Below are 23,805 nucleotides of genomic sequence, written 5' to 3'. Positions count from 1 at the left end.
AAGTTATAACGAATTCTAAAACAACAGCCTCAACATATAGTTTTAAACAAAATAGCAAAAATAGCACAATTTTGTATTAAAGCGAGTAGAAATTTGTACGAACGCAAAATGGATCCGCAAAATTTAACAGAACCGAGAGCAATATAAAATACAAATCTCACGCAGAATATGGAACACAACTACTCAGTATTGGAATTATTTTCTCTTCAGTATACGCAGAAAAATAGTGGAGCGAAAAGGTCGGTTTGATGGAGGGAGGTATCGTTGATTGGCTGTGTTAAAAAAAAAAGAAAACAAAACTTGAAAGACCGAGGAACGTACGACGAAATAGGCCTACTAAATATTCGAAAATATAAAGTAGCAGTCGAGTTTTGAGATAGTTGGTCGGGGCTAGCGTAGTTAGATGCGTTAAGGGAACGCTTGTAGGTTGGTTTTGCCACGTAGAAGTTTGGATTTATATTTATGCTGAATTTAGAAAAGGGGATCAGATCTTTAAGAGCAGGCAACTTAAGTTCAAATTGTCACATATTTTATTTTAGGCTTCGAAAAACCAAATACCCATACTTCGCCTATGTTATAATATCGTGATTTCGAGGGAAGACTGTACTGAAGTAAGCGGCAAATTGTTTTAAAATTATCATGGGCATTTTGATTAGATTATACTCGTTTATCGCTCGTTTAACAAACACTATCAATCCCTATCCCCACACAAACCAAATAAATGTTACAAATCTGAGTGTTATGTTGTTGTCATCTGTCACTGTTCGTTCACTGTCACTGTTTAAACGTATCGATTGATTGTCCTCATATGTTGTCTTTGTCTCTAAAAATCGTATTAAATAACTCAGTAAAAACAAGCGTATTTTAAGTATCTATATATGTACCTTTTGCTATGTACTGTATTTTTATGTATTTGTCACTATATAAATGCATACGACACTCCCATCCACACTTCATACTTCACACTTGCATACACGGGAAACCAAGAAAACAAATGCTAAATTTATCACTATATACACTTAAAATTAATAATAATTTTTAAATTAAATCTGTATATGTGTAAATGTAACTTTTGTCTAAGGATTCACGTAATTGAAAGTGAAAAGGGAAATAACATTCGCAAGAAAACACAATATACTTTAGTTTAACTACGTACTCATGTACAAGCATATTTAAAAATGTTCACAGACACACAGAACACATACATGCCACACAATAGAAAAATGTTTAAACACTTAAATTTAAAGTTAGTGGTGACGAGATTCTGTACGCTATGTTTGTACTTACAAATCGATATATATATATATATATACATAAAGGTAATTAAATTTATTAATTAATTATACAACAGAAGCAAGCTAACTGCAGCAACAGCAACAAGAACAACAGACACGTTCACTTAATGTTTAACAACTGAACAAAAACATTGAAAATGAGAAAATGAAAAAGACTAAATAAAATATTAATGAAATAAGCGTAACATTCTTGGTCAAGAAAACTTCTTCGATGGGAAATGTTTAGGGTTTCAGTTTCGCCATTTTAGTGGCCATATCCACGATCAGTCCGAGATTGGCGTTCAGCGTCTTCACCTGGTTGAGGGTGTTTTCATCCAGCTGCATCAGTACCTCCCGCTTCACGGTTTTTATCTTGTGCGGCTTGACGGTGATCACGCCATTTCTGGTGGGGATGTGCACGTCGGCACAGCGGTCCGGCTGCATCTGGACGGCCAGGGGACTGCCGGCCTTCGAGAGCACCTGCTCCCCGGCACGGGGCCACCGCACAAAGCTCATGGTATCGCCTCTCAGGGCTCTGTCGGCCGACTGCGTCTGGAGTCGCGCCAACTGCGACATCTGAGAGTTCTGTGGAGTCCGAGTGCGACCCCGACAGATGGAGAGGCTGCGAGTTGGGGGTGGCTTAGGAACTGAAAGAGAAAATAATGGTTAATAACCAATACCGACAAAGAAAGCCTATCTTCTATTGTGTTATTTTAAATTGATAGGTCATTAACAAAAACAGTACATTGATCAATGATTTAATGTAATTTTTAGAAAATCTCACCTGCCCACTGATGCTCGGCGAAGGTCTTAACCTTCAAGGCCGCGAAATCTGACCATTTCATTTGCAGCAGTTGTTTGTCAGTCCTACCACGGATCAGCTTAAGTTGGTTGTCCACCTCTTGCTTGTAGCGCTTGCCCAGCTCATCGATCTGCTCCAGGGCGGAATCCATCCTGATTTGGGCCAGGCGCACCTTCTCATCCCGTTCAGCCTTCTGGCGCTGAGCCTGTCGACGTGCTGAGATCTTGGTGCGAGGCATCTTTCTAAAAATTCTTTAGTCTATCAAGTCGTGATCCAACTTAAAAGTCACCGGTCTCTTTGATAAATTCAAACTTGTATTATATGATATTACATTTTAAGTGAAGGAAAAATATTTAAATTATAATACATAACAGAAAATTAATATGAACTTTAAACCACTTATAAATTCAGTCATCCAAGATTTCTCTGATCGCTAATAAACGAAGATTATTTAGTAGTATAAATCATTTTTGAATATAAACTTCTGCCTCGAATTAAATGAAGTTGGTAGTCTACATCTTGCTTACATTTTTCTACTACCTCATCCACCTTTTGCAGAGCAGCATCAACTTGAAGGCGCACCTTTTCATCTCTCTCGACCTTTCGCCGTTTTGCTTGTAGACGTGTTACAACCATTTTTGTTACTCGTTTATTTTACAAATTACATATAAGTCCCCGGAAACTTTGATAAACATGAAGTATATACTTAATTTGAAACTTACGTAAGTACGATACAGAATTTTAAAAATGAAGAAAAAATAAAACTAGGGTAAGATGAAGACTGAACTTAACAAAACGTACTAAAATATATGATATATAATTATATCTAGACAAAGATTTGAATTGGCAACTACTTGAATCCCGCCTGGCTGGCCTTGTTCACGATCATCTGCAAGTTCTCGTGCAGCGTTTTGATCTGGTTGAGGGTGTCCTCGTCCAGGTTCTCCAGAAGATTCGACTCGACCTCGCCAGCATCCAGTTTCTTGGGCCGCAAGCTGAGAACTCCGTTCCGAATGGGGATGTTCACGTTGGCGAACTTGTCTGGCATTCTGTTGGACAGAAAAACTTTGTTAATTATCGAGTTGCGAAGGATATCAATGGAAGACTTACACTTGGGACACCATGGGACTTCCGAACTTGGACAGGGCCACCTCGCCAGGCTTGGGATAGCGGAGGAAGGCCATCGGCGGAGTGGTTGGCGATCCGGAGCGCATCTGCTTCTGGGCTAAAGGTGTGCGATCGGCACTGAAGGCTTTTTGGCGAGAGGCCATCGGTGTGCGCATCTTGCTGCGAGAATTCCGACTACTCGCCGTGCTACTGCTCAAAATGGAAGGCGGTTTGGCCGAGTGCAGGACATTCAGATCCCCGCATGCGGATCGACTACGGCGGCCTCGACGAGCCCTGGCCGAGCTCAGCGGTCCGGGAGTCCGCATGGCCTTCGTGGAGCGCAACAGGGAGCCCGTGTGGGCGGCCAGGATGCTGCCGCCGCTGGCCCCGATGCTGCTGTCCTCTGTAAGGTAGCCTAGATACAGTGACCGGCACAGGGTGTGGATGGTGGGCGGTGCGTTTTGAGTGGATTAGAGTGTGCGGTGCGGAGTTAGAAAGCAGAGTTTAGTTAGTCACAAAGCCGGACACCAGTTAGAGTAATATAAAAGTAGCAAAATGAGAACAAATAGGGGTGTTTTACTTCGGTCTCCGAAGACTATAGCAAAAATTCGATATTGTAATAAAGAATATTAGTGAAATAAATATTTTGTAAATTAGTATTTTTGATTTTAAGCCCTGATTTACGTAAAAATTACTGGCGTCATACTGAAAATATCTTTCCTCTTATAAGTTCGACCATATACCCATATATTAAGCCAGGAATTTAATTTAAAAAACTGCAATTGTGAAGTGGATAATGAAAATAACCCCTTAAACATTGGAAATATGCAAATATTAAAAATTAAAAACATTCTCAATGTTTTCAAAATCACTGCAAATATCACAAAACCGGAATTCCTTTAAAAGACTCCCTTTGTGTAATAGTGGATAGCCCCTTATTCTTGGGATGCGATTGGTTAATATATCTTTTGCACTCAAAGGACACAAAGTAAAATGAAAAATATTCATTTTCACCATGCATTTCGACATAAAGATCCTTCTCTTAGGATTTGTATTCTTATGATCAAATTTGGGTGGTAAGCCCTCTGCTGAGGAGTGCTATTACTACGTGTACATACTTGCGCCTCGAAGGGCGAACAAACCTTCGTCATTGCGACTCGCGGTGGCCGAGGGGGCGTGGCCGTCGAGGGCGCTGCCGCTCATGGACATCGAGGCGAGCAGCTGCGTCTGGTCGCTGGCCTTGAAGTCGCTGAAGTGGTCGAGCTCCTTGAAGAGGCGCAGCACCTCGGGCATCTTGAGGTTGGCCAGCTCCTTCTGCACCTGGCCGAGCAGCGTCTTCACCTGGTGGTCGACGGCGGCCAGGTACTTGGACTCCAGCGTGTCGATGCTGATCAGGCGGGAGTCCATCTTCAGCTCGAACAGGCGCACCTTCTCCTCGCGGTTGGCCACATCGCGGTTGCGCTTCGAGTTCTTTGGTATCTTGGTGCGCGGCATCTTGCGGCGGGCTTATGAGAGTTAAAACTGTCGGATCTTCGGTGGAATTTCAATATTTCTGGCAAGCGTTGCTCTTTTCCTTTTCTTTTTCGAGTTTTTCCGCTAAAATTCAAGCGTCATGGAACAGTGTGGCCAGATCCGAATAGACGTGGAAAACATCGAAGTCATCGGTGTTTTAAAAAACATCGCTATCGATGTTTGGCGAGCCAACATATTGATGTCTTCCATCTCTAGCTAAGAATCAGCAGTGCAGTTAGCGAACTCTTCATCCTTTCCTAGCGAGTACACCCACCTCACTTTCATTTCCCGGGCTAATTGCGCGGTCATTTCAAAATGTTTATTTATAGATCTATACTATTTACTTTATTTGATAAGGGAATTGGCTATATAAATTTCCCATTTCGCTTTTGCTATCGCTTAATTATTTAACAGTCAATAAAAACCAAATATATGAAACAATACTTATACTGATAATATAACGTATCAAATTAAAGGAGCTTTTTGAATTCCCTTTGAATATTTTGTACCTAAAATATTTAAAAATATTCAAAATTTTCATTTTATCTGAAATTTAGGTAATGATACTATTATGACAAATAATAATGTTGACAATGTATGTATTCTAATTTTGTCATATTAAAAGTAAAAACGAAGAATAATTTCAGAAGTCCTTAGGAACTACATTTTATTGATCTTTTAAAAAGTCCTAATTTTGTCTTATCCTACAAGATTCAGCTGTGGCCATAATTCTAGCATTAAAGGTACTATTTTATTTGTGGCCAGGTTTTTAAACTCAGATGCTGTTTGCAAATGAAATCCATTTTATAGAATTTGTATTATTTGAATTTCAATTAGAGATGTTTGGAATGTGACACATCCGGGTGAGTACTTTTCTGGTAAAACTGGAGTTGAATGGCCCCAAAAATTACAGCCGCAATCCTATTAGGCCATAAATTGCGCTCTGCTCCGCACTGTTGGCTGTTTGCTATCTGTCTCTGCTAGTTGCACTTTGGGTCGCACACAATGGCAAGATTCTAATAAGCGTGGGTGCCACTGGGTGTGCGAGTGGCCCACAAATCAAAAGCATTTTTGTCAGCATTTGGGCGGCTTTCCTGGGGGTGGGTGTGATTGGGGGGCGTGGCTTTGCCGCCCCCACTTCTGCACGGAACGTGGACACATCCTGTGAGGCATTTGAAAATAATACGCACCTCCGGCTCTGCACTTGATGGTCTGCCTACTCTTCACTCTACACACCCCAAAAAAAGCAGAGGCGAGACCTTATTTTCAAAAATTTTACGGCTTCTGTTTTTTTCCTTTCCTTTTTCCTTTTTAAATTCCTTTTTAAATCAACGTAATAAAAATGTATTACAAAATATAGATTTTTTATGTCTTATTTCATTAAAGTTAATATTGTCATAAGAGTATAAGAATTTCAATAAATTGTGATGTATAATCTGTTAAGTAAAATATAATTTAATAACCAATTCGTTTTAAAAATTTCTATCACTGTTGCCATTGATGGGTTAAGGTTTTGGTTTTTAAGGGAAATAAGAAGAGTAATTTATGTAGAAAGCTCATTTTCAAAAATAACTTCTATTTTAAAATTAATTCCTGGGATCCAAAGATCATATACGATTATTCTTTTTAGTTTTATTTACCATAAAATGGTATTTTTCATTCCCATTGCTCGGTTTGGCAAATGAAATAGTATTTGCTCCAGCAATTTGCACTGTACATATATCCGTTGCTTAAATAAACGCAATCCCCACTTTTTCCGTCCTTTTTGTAGTTAGTATACGGAGGTGCCCTGCCGGTTAGCGATGTAACGTACTGCTTCTTATTTGCCATTTTGTAGATATCAATCCAGAACATGCTACCCACAACTCTGGAAAAGACCTCATAAAACTGGGTGTAGTTGTAAAACGTCGCCAGATGTCCGCCCAATTGACGACATTGGTTGTATGCATCGAACCAAGTGGCCGGGTGCCTCCTCTCAATGTAATAGGACCGCGATCCAATCCTCTCGAAGAGTGACGCGTTGATCCTCTGCGAAGCCTTCAGTTTCTCCTGCTGCTCCTCCGACGCGTATTGCATGAGATTCCGCAGTGCCTGCAGTTCGATGCCCATCTTGATTTGCACCGCTTGCAATTGGCTTTCTATGAGACTCTCCATCTTGGCTATTTTTGCCTGAGTGGCAGTTTCCTTCAGGGAATTGTACGTGAACCATTTCTGCTGGTGTGCCGCAATCTGATCCACTAGCGTTGGTTGCGGCTGTGCCACAGGATTTTGAGGTTGCGAATATTGTTGGCCTTGAGCTTGGGATCCCAAAAGGTCCCAGGCAATGACGACGTATAGGAAATGCCTCAGCATATTGCGAGTGTATAACTCGTCAGATCCAATCTTTTTGGTCAACTTATTCCAGGCTAAGATCGGTTTTTTTTTCACACTTCTAAACGCGGTAAGAAACCGCATCGAAAGCCTTATTATTGTGACGAATTTTGTTTGACACGTTCAATTTTTTATTCATATCTTAGACCAGCATGTTCCGCCTCGAAAGAAGTGCCAGTCTGCCCTTAAGTATGCTCATCTGTCGCGTTTTCTATAAGACTCCGTAGCTCCTGCAGCTCGATGCCCATCTTGATTTGTAACGCCTGCAATAGGCTCTCCACGTGACTCTCCAACTTGTCAATTTTTCCCTGGGTTTCGGTTTCCTGGTAAGAGTTGTATTTGAACCACTGATGCTGGTGCGCAGCAATCTGATCCGCCAGCGATGGTTGCGGCTGGGCCACTGGATTTTGGTGTTGCGAAAATGGCTGTTCTTGAGCGTGGGACTCCAAAAGAACCCAGGCAACGAGGACATACAAGAAATACTTCAGCATGTTAGGGGGGTATAGCTTGTCAGGCCCAATCTTTCTGGCCAACTGATTATAAGTTTTTGTCGCAGTTTCCAACAAGGTAACAAACCATGACGAATGTCGTTTGTTAAGCATTGAATATTATAGTTATTAAATATTAAATAATATCTTAACCAGGCTTTCTTACTTTTTTTGGTTAATTATTCATACAAATATACTTTAAAAAGTAACCAAAATATAACTTAAGCGTAATTAATAACATAAAAAAAGATATTACGATTTAACAGTTCAAAAACTATTTTAAACTCTTAAAGATTTTTGGTCTCTGCATACTTATCACTTGCTACTACGCTTATGACAATCGTATAATTTGAGCATTTCACTAATTAAGTCGATTGGCTAAAAGTTTTAATTGGCTCGTTGGTCGTGCTCGCTTAAAGCCGCAAAGTGGAGGAGCGATAAAGGCTGTCAAACGGCATTCGCCATCGATGGCAGACCGAATATCACACTGAAAAAGGATATATATGTGGTATAGCCAGGGCAGACATTTCAGCAATGAAACTCAATTTGAGTCGGCCAAACGATGCGTTAAGCATATAAAATGCGAAACGGAAGCAGCGTTCACGGATAGATTACACAACTTCTTACAAATGTGCGTTGCCCCGCCCACTGCCCACTGCCCACTGCCCACTGCCCACTGCCCACTGTCCCGCCCCCCGTATTTCCCTTTTTCATCGCTTTTCCGGCGTGTCTGCAACTGTTGCATATTGCAGTGCGTGCGTTGCCTTTATTGTCCCGATGTTAATGGAAACACCTGCTCGCGGAGGAGAAGTCAGCGCCGGAGTCCATGAACGAATGCCAGACAATGTGGGTGCAAGCTGGCGGAGATGGCGGGGGTAATCCTGAATCGCCCTTAAGCTGCGTCACTATCTCTTCCTTGGATGGCAGAAGGATGTGCCAGGAATGACATCTTTTGCGAGTGTTCTCAGGTAATGCTGGCGAGAGATAGACTTCCATTTCCCAAAGTGCTGCGGGTAAAAGCGTTTCTGTGTCGGCTGTTGATGGTGCCCATGAGCCCTTCACTCGTACCAGAATTAATGGTAAGATCGTATCAATTACCCAAAAGAGTTGGGGCTAAACGAATCAGCACGTTTTTATATTTATACTAAGTAAAAACAAGCAAAGTATACAAAAATCTCTTTTAAATTCAGAAGTGTATTGAATTCTTTCAGAAGGATATCCATTATTTATTCACTGCATACTTTTAGACAGCTACAATTTGTGTAAAATATTATTCACAAATCAAAATCATATAAGTCTTTAATTGTCGAGCCATGATAGTGAAAAATAATAAATATAGTCATACAAATATCGTTAAAATCCTCCTTGGCTTGGCCAGTACTTTAAGTCATTTGAATTATAGAGATTGGTAGTGACTGCAACTACCCTGTGAAGTTAACTGGGCAGCATAAAACTCCAGGCCCTCCAGGTTAATGAGCGCCTAACGGGCGAGTGGTTCAATTGAATTGTGTGCTGCAAGTTGGGCAAACCAATTAAAATTTCGACTGGCCGTTTCGGCGGCGATAAAGAATGAATAGGAAAATAATGGGGTTTTCCGCCCGTCCAGCCCCATGGCACAGGTGCTGCCGAGTTCCACTCGTTCCCCGCACACTCCAAAGTGCAGTTTGCACTCCACTCAAGAATTCACTCGAGGCAACCCACGTTCCACTCCCAGCCGTTCCTCGGGGACTCACCGTGCGCCTTGGCGTATGCAACGCATTTCAGTCGCTTGTGGGAGGCAGTTGCATTCGATTGCCAGCAGTTTCAACGGAAGCAAGCGGAAAAGCCGGAGAGCAGCGGAAAAGCGGAGCCGAGAGACAGCGAGAGAGCGAGCCAGCGGAGAGGGAGACGCAGAGCACATTTCGCTGGTTGGTCTTGGTCTTCATTCGACACATTTTCCTTCAGTTTTCCATCGGCAGCGACACAGCCAGCCGTCGCTTTTTTCCGTTCTGTTATTGTTGGCCTTTGTTTATTAGTGCGTGTCTTCGCTGCGAGCGGTTTTCGTAATTGAAACGAGAGCGACATAATTAAATTAAAATTTACTCGCACACAGTAGCACACTAGCATCGATAGGCGGGCCAACTAATCACATTACCAGCCGTCAGCCAACGGCCAACAGCCACCAGCCATCAGCCACCAAGCCATCGTCAGTCGGAGACCGAATCGCAGAGCCGCAACACAAGACTCACAGTTCGCATTGCATACTTTTTGGCGCGCTCCGAAATAAACACACCAACACCAATACACCCACCCACCACACACCAACACACTCAGGCTCGGTTGCTGCGAGCGTGTGTGTGCGTGTGAGTGCTCCTTGCTCCTTAAAGTCGCCCATCCTGCGAAGCGACAAAATTCATCAACTCTTGTGTCTGGTGAGTTGACATAAAAGACAATAGAATTGCAGGCAATAAAAGGCGAAATTCCGAGAAAAAAGGTTGAGACTGCTCAGGGTTTTCGGAAGCATTTGGTGTGAAAATGACAAGCAAGATCACGAAGTTCAAGTTCTGATCTTAAGGTCTTCAATGTGAAAACCGTGAGGAAAACTCATTTGGGGATGATCACTTTTAAGAATAGTGCTTGTTATCTGTCTTTAAAAGTTGTAAGGGAGGATGACAATAAAGTCTATTTTACGGATAATTTGGAAATATATGCATAAATATTTTTAGAGATACAATCTTTAGACTTATGCTATTTGTCATAAATAATCTTTTAGACGAGATCTTGGGATTCTTTATTATTTTTCTCAAAATTGTTAGTATAAATTTTGATTTTTAATTGAATTCTTTAAAAATAGCGAATAAAATATATTTTATAATTCTTTCAATAATTTTTATATGTTTATATCTTATTATTTTGAACAATTTTATGACTGAACCTTAAACTTTAGTGTTTATAACGTCATTGGAGCTCTCGTAACATAAGGTTTTATTCTCTTCATTGAACTTTGCCATAAATATTTCAATATGTCCGATAACAAGATATTTTTCGTGGCTGTTTTCCACTTGAGCAGTTATGAGTATCGAGCATAAAATTTTCTTCCAACTCGATGGAATCATATTTACTGCTGCGGTGAATTTCCCAAAAATGCTTCGGTCACCAAGGGGCATAATAAATAAAAAAATATCTCTACTGGGCATGGAAACGAGCCTTTAACATAATTTTAAGGAGTGAAGCAATGACTTCATTAAAAAATCGACCTCTAATTAGATTAGGTAACTATCTAAGAAAAATATAACCTCATAAATATAATCTTACTAAGCACGAATCGCATATACCCTTGTGCTCATCGATTAATGGGTATTAAAACGATGAAAACGGGGAAGTAGTAATCCGTAGACTTCTTTTGTCTCGCTTAACATCGCCGTGACTCGTTGTGAAACAAGTGAACCGAAATTGTCAATAATACGGGGATTAATGACCCACCCATCCACCCCTTAAATATTTCCGCCCATCCTTGACCATGCAAAAGCATCTGTGGTTAATGTGCGACAATTGTTCGATTTTCCTGCTCGTGTCCGCAATTGCAATTTACTGGGTTGTAATTATTTTACTAGCATGCATTAATATTTTTTTTCTATCACAACAGCAATTATGAGGACTTTTTTGTGTCAATTTAAAAATTATTTCGGAAAATGTAATGCAATTACTTGCCTTTCCGCACTGCTGGTCGCTTAAATTGAACAAATCATTTTTGTTTGCATGCTAAATTGGATGATTGAATTGCATGCGTATTAAATACGTGTTGTTTTACCGCTTTCGAAAGGACTCCCTGCCAACAACCCATCGAAAATGCCCGAACCAACGCAATCACATTCGCTCACAACTCGCATTTGTCGCGCTTCAATTATAGTGGAAAATATTTGCATTCCGACGCATTGGGCCCGGGCGTGCGAAGGGAAAGTACAGATGGATATTTGCCTACGTGCCATTCGAAGGATTCCCCAACGAGGTCCTTTAGGTAGGGGCCTCAACGTGGGCTTTGCATTTCGCATTTGTGTCCATTGTCCGCTTAAGCACGAGATCGGAATTATGCATGCCTCATTGAATAATTAATTAAAAGTGAAAAAATTAAACACGGCGCAAGGTATTTATTTGATTTTTTTGTCGGTTCTGCGTAATACATAAATAATACTCGATGATGGCATTTGAAATGAAAGAATTCCTTGTGGAAATCACTTTACTTTTAATTTTTCTTAAAGAATATTATAAAAATTGTAACATTTTTTTGTACTTTTTGGAGTGCGTTAAGTAAATATATATTCTCCATTTTTTATTCTGAAAAAATCAAAGATCTACTTCCAAGGCCATCACCATTTAAAATTGCGTTTTATGCAGCTCCGGCATATTGCTTCGCCTGAGCACGACAAGTGGAAAATTCACTTTACAAAATCCTCGGACTCAAAAACGTATACATAATTTAATAGAATATTATTTTCTGCTGAGACGGCAGGCGGCAGATGGCCAATGGCCGAGCCACGATAATGCATAGATAATGCGGCAGGCTGCAGATTCCGTCTCCGTCTAACCTTCCTGATTTTCCACCTCCCCGCCGGCATTGCCCAGAGTGAACCAGATGAAAAACTGCATTTCCTGGGGTTCCGGTTCTCCTACTGCATCAACAAATTATAATTGCAAGGGCTCCTCCAGCTCGGCTCGTAGTTTGAGTAGGGAAGGGAAAATGGGGGCGGCACCGGTCAGTTTCAGCGTGCGTTGGCAAAAGTCGTAAAGAGTCCCCCCATTTACCAACCATCTTTTACATGGGAGCGCCGACAAGTGCCTGGACAAGTTGACGTTTTTGGTCCGCGACTCCTGTGCTTTTCGCTCCTTCCTCCCACTGTTTTCTCGCCGGAGAAAGTATGTTAATAAAAATTTTAATTTATCGCCAGGCATAAAAAGTGGTAAAGTGCTGGGCAGGCGGCCCTTCGCCTTGCCCGCCGTTAACTTGCAGGGATATTTTCATATTTCCCCTTTTTATATTCCCTGTGTGCTTCAACACGCACAAAACGCGTTCGTTTGCATCGCCATCGTTCGAGCCCTCAATGACCTCTACAGGAAGAAAAATAGTTGATACTTAACATTTTTTTAAATCTTCTAAAAACATTAAAAACTCAAAAATAGTGGAGTTATATTCTAACAGAAATAAATAATAAATGGTGATCTCATACAAATAACTGGGATTTTGTAATATATTTAATATTATTGTTGGGTGTCTAAAAGTATGCAGTGAATTAGAGATATCCTTTTTTTTTTTTTTTTTTTTTTTTTTTTTTTTTTAATTAACATCTTTATTTAATATAATCCAGGAACAGATCTAATTAAAGCCTTTAACCTAAATGTTTTCTTAAGTAAATAATCTCTTAATTAAAAATTATAATTAGTTTTCAACTTGGTATATAGGAGTAGATCAAATTACGACTAGTTTCAAGTAAATAATATATTCATATTAGTCTCTTAGGAGCAGCCCAAAATGTCTTCTTTTGAGCCTGCGAATTGGGATAGCCCCCTGTAATCTCCGGGCTAGACGATTACGGTGGGCAGTTAGAGATATCCTTAATTTTAAATTAATTCGGGGAACTTTTTGGCTTAAAATATTTTGCTGCATATTTTTAGGCGTCAACAGAAAACAAATTTACATCGAATGGCAGTAATTACTGATGAAAATTCTTTTAAAGTAAACCAAAATTCAAATTAGTATCTTTTCAAGTGCATTTCCTCTTCGTCAGTCGTGTTGACGGTGTCAGTGACGCCCTCGTCCACTTAGGAATAACCTCCCCACTGGGCGGGCGCCTCATCGATAATAGTTTCAAGAGTTTTTCGGCCAAGCAAAATAGAAATGCACGCCAAGTGCCGTCTGCAGATCCGCCAGCCCCCCATTTATAGCCCCCTCCATCGACGCCCCTTGAAGAACGCGCCTCGGCGAAAGTAACGCAACGTGGGGCGTGGCAGGGAGGCGTCCACTTCAAAGTTCGATTTTCTGTATTGAAAATTGGCGTGCATTAGTTTCAGACTTTTCCAAGAGCTTCTGCGGGGAGATGATGAAAGAGTGCTTTTGGGGGAAATGTGGAAAGTTCAGGACGAAAATATTCAATTTTGAGTTGCATACCGGTTTTTGGCTTCAATTAACGTTTTATACATTCTTTTGGAAGTGCATAAAAAATTACAAGATCAGAATTAAGCCACTTTGTTACCTGTTTTTAGTGACCTTTTAGGATGTTTATTAGGTCTATTAATTTAATTACAAATGTAAGTGATATACTAGCTTAATATACCTAATCTTCGAATAAAAACTAATCAATCAGAATTAGCTGCACTTGTCTGTGGATTCGTGGATTTCCATTTGCCCAGATTAGCATTACGGCTCTTGTCCAAATGGAATCCCATAAATAGGCCCTTCCATCTGGCTGACTGCACACATTTTTCCCGGTAGCTCCGTCACATTGCGGCGGTGCACATAAAACCGAACGCAGATACATAGGCCCTAAAATTGTGTCAGCTCGTAAATTGCGTTGGCTAATAAACTCGTGTTGTTCAGTTGGCCCCGTCGCATTATAAATAACCCACGCGACATGGGTCTGGATTTCCAGCCACCAACTCCCCGAGCCACCCACCCGTCCACCGCACAATCCACAAATGCGACTATAAGCGGAAGTGCAGGCACAAAATTTGCTCCCAACCATCCGCCTTCCGGTTTCCGTGCGGTGTCTCTTTCTTTTCCTCTCCTCCGTCTCTTTCTAGTCCGGGTGCACCGTAGCAGAAGTTTGATAAATTAAATTTTACAACCCTCTACTCGAATTGCGACATTTCGTGGCGTACTTCCTCTTCTTCCCTAACCAACTATTAGAAAATGTAATAATAAAATATTTAATGACCACCTCTTGTGGGGCAAAGCAAACAATCGTGAGCGGTTCTCGATAAATGTTGAATGACCAAAGGAAAGGTTATTTTTCCTTTACTTTTTTGTCAAAAATATAAACGAACTTTCTTTCTTGAATGGTAATAATAATGTGTTGGCCGTATGTGAGAAATAAAGAAATTAGAAAAGTGGAAGGGCATTAAAATAAAGCAATCAATTAAAATTCTAAGTTCAGTTAGTTTATAAGCTAAGTTTGTATTTTGAACGAGTTTTAGTGGTTTTTCAATTTAATTTAACTTCAATAAATAAACATAATGGCCAGCCGATTAATTATACGCACTGACTTCCCATTTAATTCAACGAATTAAATCTGTGAAAAAGTAAAATAGGATTATCGCTTCCGTTTTAGTTTGGTCGAATTAAAACCATTAATTGCGTCTGGCTAAAATACAACCGATTTGCCTGTTTTCCGCTCAACTGGATTTTTAATTGCTATTTGTGCAACATATTAAAAGGATCCACCGACTAACGCACACAGGCAAAGTGTTTTCCACACGGACTGGAGGTGCAAGCTGGCCATAGAAAAACACGAAAAAAGTGTAACGCCATAATTTAGCATCAACGCCTTTCAAAGTAGGCCAAAATACATAATCAGGGGGCGTGGCTGAACATGGCAAGCGGAAGAACCCAGAAATTGCACCGAATAAAAATTGCAAAAATGGCGGAGAAGAAATGATTGTAGCTGGGAATAGGAAGGAAGTGAAAAAAATCGGCTGCGAAATTATACGAGGCGGCGCTCGCACACAGCTGCACTTTTATTCCTTTTCACGTGTGTGTGTGTGTGTATCTGTGTGCAGGTGGCAGCTGTTTGTGTGTGGGTGGGTGCGTGTGTATGTCGGAGTCGGGTCCTGGTCTACAGATAATTTCTTTGCCTTTTCCACATTGCAGCGACGAGCATTTCCCAATGTATTTTTCGCAAAGTTTCCGGTACGCTCGGCAGCAAATTTATTGAACCATGAAATGTTTGTGTACGTGTCCTGGCCGAAGGATAGAAGCTGACAAGCGGCGTCCCGGGCAGGGTCGTGGGCCGGGTTTTGGGGGAGTTTTCCGGACCGGATCGTCGGAGGCTGGCATAGAGTCACCTCCAGTGGGGGAAGCTAAGGGGGGATTTTTGGCGGCGGGAGGGGCCACTGTTACTTTCAAGTCGTTATTTTGCCATCGTTTACTTGGCAAAATGCTGCCCATGGGAAATACCCTAAAAATCTAGTAAAACAATTCCGAATTTAAAATTTAGTGGCTTTCAAAACAAAATTAACTTGGCACAAATTCATAAATACTATACCAAAAGCTATATTTAAAAGCCCAGTAATAATTAACTTTATCTATTTTAGTCATATTTTTGATTTTCAGCTCCTAAATTTTCAATTAAAAAATATTATTTATATACAAGTTAAAAACATTTTTTAAGGATGTTATGGACATAATATTTCATCACCATACTAAAACATCATAAAAAAAGTACAGTCCAAGCCCCATAAAACTACTTACGTTTTAAAAATGATTCAATAAAGGGTTTTTGTTTTACATTTATTTTATGTAATACAGGAACATATTATTTTGATAAAGCTCTGAGAATTTCATGGAAAGAATATTTAGCAGCAGCACTAGTATATGAAAATCCCGAAAGGATTATGATATAAAATTCATAATATAAGTAAGAAAATATTTTTGTAAATTCCTTAATCATGGTATTTCTCAACTATCTTTAGTTGGTCTAAGGTCTAAGCTTCAAATTTATTTAATGTCCCATCAAATACAAAACAGATTATATTGAGTGATATGCAGGATTTTCTTTTGTAAATGCTTATAAAATGAGACTTTAGAGCTAATAGTAAAACTAAGTTAGGCTGCCACACCTGCGGAATCGACTTTGAACGGATTCAGAAGCTCCTTTTGTTGTTTCGAGGGGAGAATCCGGAGCGGGTCCCTTGGTTTAACCCGCTTTAAGTTGCATTTTGTGTTATTTTTGCTGTTGTTGTATCTGTTACTGCCGCATGGCTCATAATTTTTCATTGCTGTCGGAGTTTCCCTCCGGCTTACCCTTCCGTGCCATGAAAAATTGATGCCAGTTTCGATTTGATTGGATTTGAAATGCTATCGAAGTATATTGAATTGCTTTTGCCCGGGGGTTGGGGCTGCGATTGGGTGTTGGGTGCTGCAATCAGGGGTTAATAGTTGCTGGCTGACATTGAAGTTGCTCGGATTTTCTCAGCTTGGCCGTAATTGCTCTGCGGATTTATTTAAGCACTCTCCAAGGAGTCTTGGGCCTCAGGTTGTTCGCAGGTGATTAATTCACCGGCAGCTCCTTTGAGTGCATTCCTGTTGACCAGATTTGGGCGATAAATTGCTGGGAAAATGTGCATGCAAATTGGGTTTCTGGTGTGTGTGATTGGAAAACTGATACCCGGAATGATTGCTCAAATTGTGACAAGGTGATGGCGGGGTTAAACGACTGTCAATGGCAGGCTGCCATTTCAGCTGGCCAACTATTTAAACGAGAGCCCTTAAGGTAATTCACGCTTCACTAACTTTTAACTACTTCACTTAACCACTTACAGGCCAAATAAAAACCAGGAAGTGCACGAAAGTAGAGCAGCGAACTCCATTCATTAGCAAATCCCTGGTGGGAGTCCTCTTTGAGCCACTGTTTTCAGGCCAGTGCAGCTTGGCTAATTCAATTAAACGCGGTGGTTTTTTTTCCACCTCCTTTGAGGCGCGTTTTGAACTCGGGCTTGGCTTGCTCCGGACTTGTTCACCTATTGATCGCCCATTCAATTATTTGCGTCGTCATTCAGCCGTGGTAATGGGCCGAGGGGCAGGGCGAGGGCAGGGCGAGGGACGGCCTTCAGCCCACTCTGCTGTTAACAAAAATGCCAGACAAAGGCGCCAATCCCGGCCCCACCAAACCATCCGGATAATGCAACTTGGCATTTCTATGGGTGCCTCGACATCGTTGCCGTGGCATTGCTTGGCACTATATCAAATCCACATCAACCTCCCGCCCTCGGCAGCACCACCCGCTCACCACCCACCGCCCAGCCACCCCCTGGCCACGCCCCCTCTGTGCGTTGCGCTTTTCGGTTGTTCCAATTTTCAGCTCGGCATTTGGGAAAGCGGGAAAAGCTGTTTGGGGAATTCTTGGCCGGGGGGCCGAAAAACTGCCGTAAACTAAATTCAATTAGGTTTTTCCACTCTCTGCCTGTCTGTCTCCCTCGCACTGGCTCATCTGCCTCCCTCCCTTTTCGACCTGTCACAATGGATTTGCATAGGCGAATGGTCGAGAAGGAATTTCGGGAAATTGGCTAGCAGCATTTGTAACATGTGAAAAGGGAAAAATTGATTTGATTAAATGTTGCCGGGCAACAAGTGTGTTCTATTTTTCCCACCTCCCCAAAAACGGGCGTTAAGTGATTGGAGCGCGGCTCCGATTTTGTGCTTTCGCTTCAATTGCATTGTGCCTGATTGACTGATTGAATAAAGCTGATGGGGTGGGATTTTTCACATTCAAAAGTGGTAAGCAGAACACGAATTTGGTTTCAAATGACGCTTAATCACTAAGAAAATCTTTAGGTAATGGTTAAATAAAGAGTGTAAATAAAAATGTGAATTAAATATTAATTACTATATGCAGTCAAATTCAAAATTAGATTATCCAATGGATGTAAATGTTGGGGAAAAAATGTTAGAATAAATCAAATGATTTCCTAACAATATGTGTTAGCACAGCCCCTTTAAAGTTTCTGTAATAGACAACTCTTCACAACGGGTTTAAAAATTAATCGTATAAGATAATTGAAATATGCCTCTGGAAGTAAGAGTATTACATTCATAATTGAAATACAAAGGCCTAAAATACAGTAAAATTTCATTAGAAATTGCTTAAGTTGCCACTAAGGCTTTTACGATTGTGTTCATGGCTTATGGTCTTTCCCTTCTGTTTCCAACAAATCTCTATTAATTAAATTTTAAAATAAATTGATTCGCACAAACAAGAAGTTCAGACCCACACATACTGCAAACATGACCCAGGCGCACTCAATTAAAAATCTACAAAATGATTTTTCAGGCATCCTAGAACTCTAAACAAGAATCAAAAGACTGTTCATTCCAAGTTCCTATCTTTCCCCCTCTTTTTGCTTCTATCTGCTTCACTCTTCTGTTATATATGTTCTTGTGTGTGGGAGATTGGTTGAATTTATGGCTGAAGCTTTAAGTAAATTGTATCGGATTTAAAACTAAGCACTCGACAGAAGCCGACAGACCACTAACTAAATGGCTCTCTACCTGGGCGGGTTTTTGTGTTTCAGTATTTGGATACAGGCACAGAAAAATATTTTTTTTCAAAGACTGGGAACAAATATGTTTTTTTTTTGTACAATCTGCTACATGGTTGCCATTGTGTACTACTAATGCAATGCTAATTGTGTTGTTTATTAAAATGTATATTATGTTAAATCACACAAATTAATTAAATTTGTTGCGGTGTAGGTTTTTGAGTCTGTGTTGGGAAGAAAAACACATCCAAATCCGACGACCGCGCAGCTGTTTGTTGTACTTTGCTGCATACTTTGTGGCGCACTTAAATATGCAGACACACACACACGCCAAAGTTGGCACAGTCTGACACGCACACGGACGCAGAAACCAAGCTGCAGACTGCAATGTAATTCATTTTTGACATACGCAACGTGCAGAAGGCAGGGAGGTAGGGGGTAGCGAAAAGGAATGGAAAAGCGTTTTACTCTTAATATGGAATCTGCGACTACGGTATAAGCTGAAATCTGGCATTCATAAACTCGATCTTACAATTTCCTTTTCATTTTGTGGTCATGAAGGCACCATAAAAACTCGGCTACTTTTAAATAATATGTAAGTGCCATTTTAGGTGTCTAAAAGTATGCCGCAATATATTTTGTTCAATGAAAATATAATTTATTTTTTGCTGCATACTTTTAGTGAGCTGAAATGATATTTAAAGGTAATACAATGGTATTTTGTATTTGTTCTATATATGTTTCATATTATTTTTATAAATGTTGAAACCATATATCTAGTGAAATATAATTTCCAACATTATATAAGCATATTTGAAATTTATCTAATTGACAATTTAACAACCAAGCTAGCAATATACCCGAAATCACCTCAGGCATTGGGTATTCAAGGGAAGGGCGCAGAATGAATGAGGAACTCTCGGCAGCTGCGAACACTTTTACATATTTACAACTTAATACCTTGCCCAATGTTTGCCCGTGTGTGCGGGTGTGCTGCTCTACTTGTGCGTGTGTGCGAGTGTGCGAGGGCTTAACTTTGCATGCTGCAAATAATTAAAGCATAAAAGAAGGCGCTGCAGACAGGAGCCAGGAGCTAGGATCGGGGAAAGGACGAAGGGGGAGGCAGGCAGCCAGCTGAGCAGCATGTGTCATCTCATAAAAGTTGCCTCCGTGTCATCCGCTGGGCGCCACATCCTTTGAAGCTCAAGGAGCAAAGGGGGCGTGGCAGGTGAGGGGGCGGCAGCCGCAGAAGCAACTCCTTGTTGAATGTGCAAATGAGCTTGTCCTGGTTCTGCGCCCGCTCACTCCCCCTCCTCGGAGGGCTGCTAGAGCTCTAAATTGAATATTTTAATGCAAATTTAATGGAGGTTTTTGTTTTCTGCCCGGCATCCCATTTAATTTTGTCTCAAGTTATATTTTAGTTGCTTTGTTGCCGCTCTATGGATCTGCCATGCGATGGCGATGGCAATGGCTCCCCCGGGGCTCCTTCCGGCTCACAATCCGGCCGGAGTGTTGAGGGATATGCATGTAGTTTTTGCGTGTCGTTAGCTGGCTTGCATCTTGAGCAGGATATTCGCAAGATAATTGCTGGAGGAGTCCAGGAGAGGTTTGTTTATATTCACTCTGGGAATTGCACTTATCTGAACACTATTTGGTCAAGTTTTTGAGCTCACTCAAAGCTGGAGTGACCGACTTAAGAGCTAAGGGTATTTAAGATGTAAAAATTAAAATATTCACATTGTGGCTTTTATTGTATTTCATCTGTGACAAGTTGGGTTTATAAATTCCTAATTTTGAAGAGAGGTTTCTTACATTTTTCTTATACCGAAGCTCTTTAAACGACTCAGCTAAATAACCCTATATGTATGAGGCTTGTAAAGTAGTGCAGCTTAGCTTCTACATTAAACAGTTCCTCCCTTGAACATCGCTCATGTTGGACAGTTTGCCCTTTGCCCAATGAAGAAGTCTCATTAGTCCTGCCCTTCTCTCCGCCCCTTCGACCTGACCCGTTGTCTTACCTTACTTTGCACTCAGTGAAGCAGTTAACAGTTATCGCTTGTCCATCGTGCATCTCCATCTTCCGCCTAACTATACATCATTGTGTCCGGCAGAGCGATGGGCTATTGCCACTGGGTTCACCTGCAAGGGCCACTGGAAAAGCGAAAGCCATCCGACCATTAACAGGCCGGGCCAAATCCAAAGGCAAACTAACTAACAAAAAGTGGTAGAAGAGGGGCGCAGATAGTAACTGAATTGTCACATGAAACGATTTTAATTGCATTTTTGTAGCCCGTTTTTCTCTTGCCTTGTTTTTTCTTTCTGCACTTGGCATCAACGGCAGGCAAACAACAATAAACAAACAGGCTGGCAAACGAGAGATAAACAAACAGAGCCTCAATGATACGGCTAAAAAATGATACCACTCCCCCAACGATGTTTGCCTAGGTCGGGGTCGTAAATTTAATAGCCTCTGGGCCCGACGTTCGGATCGTTTGAATTATGTGGTTTTAAGAAAGAAAAACTGGCCGAAAGTTGGCGAGATTGGTAGCTTTAAGGTGCACACTCCCCGCTACCTGGTGCTATGAAATCCTCATTAGGACCGTCGCACGTGGTCATTGGGCAGGCAAACTTGGGGCAGGCGTTGCGTAAATCACGTATCCGCCGCGTTGTGCGTGCGCAAGCATGTGTGGTTTAGGGTTGCCACCTCGACTAATTTCTAGCCAAATGTGCAGGGATGATTTGGATATTGAAAAAAATAAATTATTCTAAAAAATATTGGGAATTTTAATTAATAAGATACAAGTATAGATTTTGAAAGAAGTGATCAAGAAATGTTATCTTGAATTTATGTAGTTGGTCTAACTTTTTTATAAAATACCAAAAAAATTAGTAAATGGGAATAAGAGACCGCTTCTGCACCTTTGATGCCGTAATGATTCATATGTAAAAATCGTGTTATTAAGTAAGCCTGTAATAATATTTTAGTCCGGCCGAAAGTGTTAGCAACTATGGCCGATTCCTCCCTGTACCTTAAGTTTTTAACTTTGGGTAACAGTGTACAATAAATAGGAATAAAAGGTGTACCTAATAAGCTTTTTTTTAACTGTTATATAATGTCTTTAGAACTGCTTAAAATAAGTAAATAGGATGAAGAGTTGTATTTAAAATAACAATTTGATATGCTTATTCCGCCTTCATAAATTGCACGATAAGTGTCTGGGATTGCTGCTCATCTCTAAGTTTTCACACGAGTAGCGACTGTAAACAGGATCATATGTAAATTTGAAATTGTCGGCCATAATTCAACGCACTCTAAGCCTGCTAATAAGCCAGGTTAACCCAGGCGTCGCCCGACCCACCCACACAAAGCACCCAGGCAACAGATTGCAAGACCCCAAAACCGAACGTCATCATACTGTATTTTAATTATTTAGCTCTGCAAATTGATTTAGCAAAATGTGCGGGCTGGTTTACTCAGCTCGCTGGTGATGGTGGCTCCTCGCACTTTATCGCGGCTCTAACAACTCATAGACGGTCCGCTTGTTTGCGGGTCTTGTTAGTTGTTGTCGACACTCTCCCAAAGTTCCACCATAAGCTCCGCCAAAAAGTTTGCCAGTTGAAAGTTCTTTGTGACAAATTGTTGTTCCCATAGCTATCGCCCTGTCTGCTGAACAGGAAGAAAAAGATATAGTATATCAAATTAAGAAAAATTATGTTTTTTAAAAAAGCATTGAAAAATGAATTTATAGAACTTAGATTCTGTTTGTCAAATGATCCCAATTTTCTCATGTTCTTAGGATACATTTTTAAAGTTTCCATCTCATGCTTCATGGTTTTTCCTAGTGCAGCTAAAGTTTTTGTTTCACTTGTAGTGTTAGTTGGTTGAAGTGTTTGCAGCCGCAAAAAGGTAACCGAATGAAACGTCGCTAATGACTGGATAAATATTTGTCCTTCCATGTTTGGATTGCTTGTTTAAAACGTGACAAACGCGATTTAGCCAAAGTTTCAGCAACTTTCAAGTTATAATTAAATGAAAATGGGTTTAGATGATTGTGATTTGATAACAAGCGTCATGAGAAGTAGAAAAGTTGCAGAAGTGTTATAAAAAACGAAATCCGCTTCTTAATTTGTTGCCAAATTTTATTTTTGGCATAACCCTGCTATAATTAAATTAACAGTTGGAAAATATTAAGAAAATCTACATGCAGAATAAGTATTTAGCAAGACTACAATATATTCTCTTTTAGCCCTGGCAAATTCCCGGCCATCCAATTAGAGCAGCCTGCTCCTCTTTATATATGTTAATTCTTCTTTACACACTTTTCTCCAACGAAATTCTTTGGAATTTTCCTCACCTTACAATTTCTTGGGCCAACAATGAAAATATGCCCCAAAGAATTTTGTGTCGAGCGAAAAGTTTGCGCTTTTAAAATTAAGCTAACAAGCTGAAATCGTTTCCCGTACCCCAAAGACAGCTTCCGTCAGTGCGAGGGACACTGGGGCTAATGCCAATTATGGTAACAATATCGAAGGGACACAAGTGGGCCCAAGGAAATGCGCAAATTGGTGGAAAAATGGCTGGTGACCATTTTCGGGGGTATCTATTAACGAGGCAAATGGTTAGTGTGTATGAAATACTCTACCAGATTGAGTCACTTCTTGGGCAGGCACAATTTGTTTTCCTCTTTCCAAGGGGGAGTCCTGGGAAAAAAGGAATCACTTGACTCGTCGCAGTTGTCCTTGTCGCTTCCAGAGACCCAAAGACCCTGCTTTATGAGACTGGGTGGGTGGGTGTCAAAAAACTTGAACGCCTGTTGACACACACGCGAAACACTTTAGCGGCAAGGGAAAATGGCGGGAAAATACTTTGGTTTGTGGCTGCCGCTTGTAGCCGCCAAAAACATTTTGCTAACGATTTATGTCCGTTGCATGCTGACTTTCTCGCCACCTCCCTCAATGGCCGCCCATGCATCCTACGCCCGCAGACAAATTTCTGCTACTTTTTCCGTCGAGTGGGGTTGCTTGC

General features: G+C 40.8%; 5 protein-coding genes across 8 annotated transcripts in view; 1 reads left to right on the top strand and 4 right to left on the bottom strand.

Moving 5' to 3' along the window:
* Positions 1-1,306: 1,306 nt before the first annotated feature.
* LOC108032522 (borealin) lies at positions 1,307-2,691 on the bottom strand. Of its 2 annotated transcripts, XM_050885434.1 has the most exons (3): positions 2,604-2,691; positions 2,059-2,318; positions 1,307-1,921 (listed from the first exon to the last, which is right to left on the bottom strand). In XM_050885434.1, the coding sequence occupies exons 2-3, from the start codon at positions 2,312-2,314 to the stop codon at positions 1,518-1,520; spliced, it is 660 nt and encodes a 219-aa protein (XP_050741391.1). In that variant the 5' UTR covers positions 2,315-2,318; positions 2,604-2,691; the 3' UTR covers positions 1,307-1,517. The 2 variants fall into 2 exon arrangements, with proteins under 2 accessions (XP_050741391.1, XP_016961850.1); XM_017106361.3 differs by lacking the exon at positions 2,604-2,691 and having other exon boundaries at positions 2,059-2,554.
* Positions 2,692-2,702: 11 nt separating this feature from the next.
* On the bottom strand, positions 2,703-4,829 carry LOC108032794 (borealin). 2 transcript variants are annotated; one of them, XM_050885433.1, is made up of 3 exons: positions 4,326-4,829; positions 3,187-3,586; positions 2,703-3,125 (listed from the first exon to the last, which is right to left on the bottom strand). In XM_050885433.1, the coding sequence occupies exons 1-3, from the start codon at positions 4,675-4,677 to the stop codon at positions 2,927-2,929; spliced, it is 951 nt and encodes a 316-aa protein (XP_050741390.1). In that variant the 5' UTR covers positions 4,678-4,829; the 3' UTR covers positions 2,703-2,926. The 2 variants fall into 2 exon arrangements, with proteins under 2 accessions (XP_050741390.1, XP_016962289.1); XM_017106800.3 differs by having other exon boundaries at positions 3,187-3,598; positions 4,326-4,828.
* Positions 4,830-6,351: 1,522 nt separating this feature from the next.
* Positions 6,352-7,047, bottom strand: LOC108032363 (accessory gland protein Acp29AB). Its single transcript, XM_017106176.1, has one exon. The coding sequence runs from the start codon at positions 7,045-7,047 to the stop codon at positions 6,352-6,354; it is 696 nt and encodes a 231-aa protein (XP_016961665.1).
* Positions 7,048-7,250: 203 nt separating this feature from the next.
* On the bottom strand, positions 7,251-7,556 carry LOC108032362 (uncharacterized). The gene has a single exon (XM_017106175.1). The coding sequence runs from the start codon at positions 7,554-7,556 to the stop codon at positions 7,251-7,253; it is 306 nt and encodes a 101-aa protein (XP_016961664.1).
* Positions 7,557-9,407: 1,851 nt separating this feature from the next.
* The window catches only part of LOC108032604 (guanine nucleotide-binding protein subunit gamma-e), a 38,034-nt gene continuing 23,636 nt past the window's right edge, over positions 9,408-23,805 (top strand). Inside the window, exon 1 of one of the 2 annotated variants that reach the window (XM_050884873.1) lies at positions 9,408-9,460. The gene's annotated coding sequence lies outside the window, so the exon portion shown is untranslated. Of the gene's footprint in view, positions 9,461-9,694; positions 9,965-23,805 lie in introns of those variants that run through there. The other variant, XM_017106531.3, reaches the window with a different exon arrangement.

This window comes from Drosophila biarmipes, chromosome 2L, assembly GCF_025231255.1.
Source record: "Drosophila biarmipes strain raj3 chromosome 2L, RU_DBia_V1.1, whole genome shotgun sequence".
NCBI lineage: Eukaryota > Metazoa > Arthropoda > Insecta > Diptera > Drosophilidae > Drosophila > Drosophila biarmipes.
This window is presented reverse-complemented; position numbering and strand designations above follow the sequence as displayed.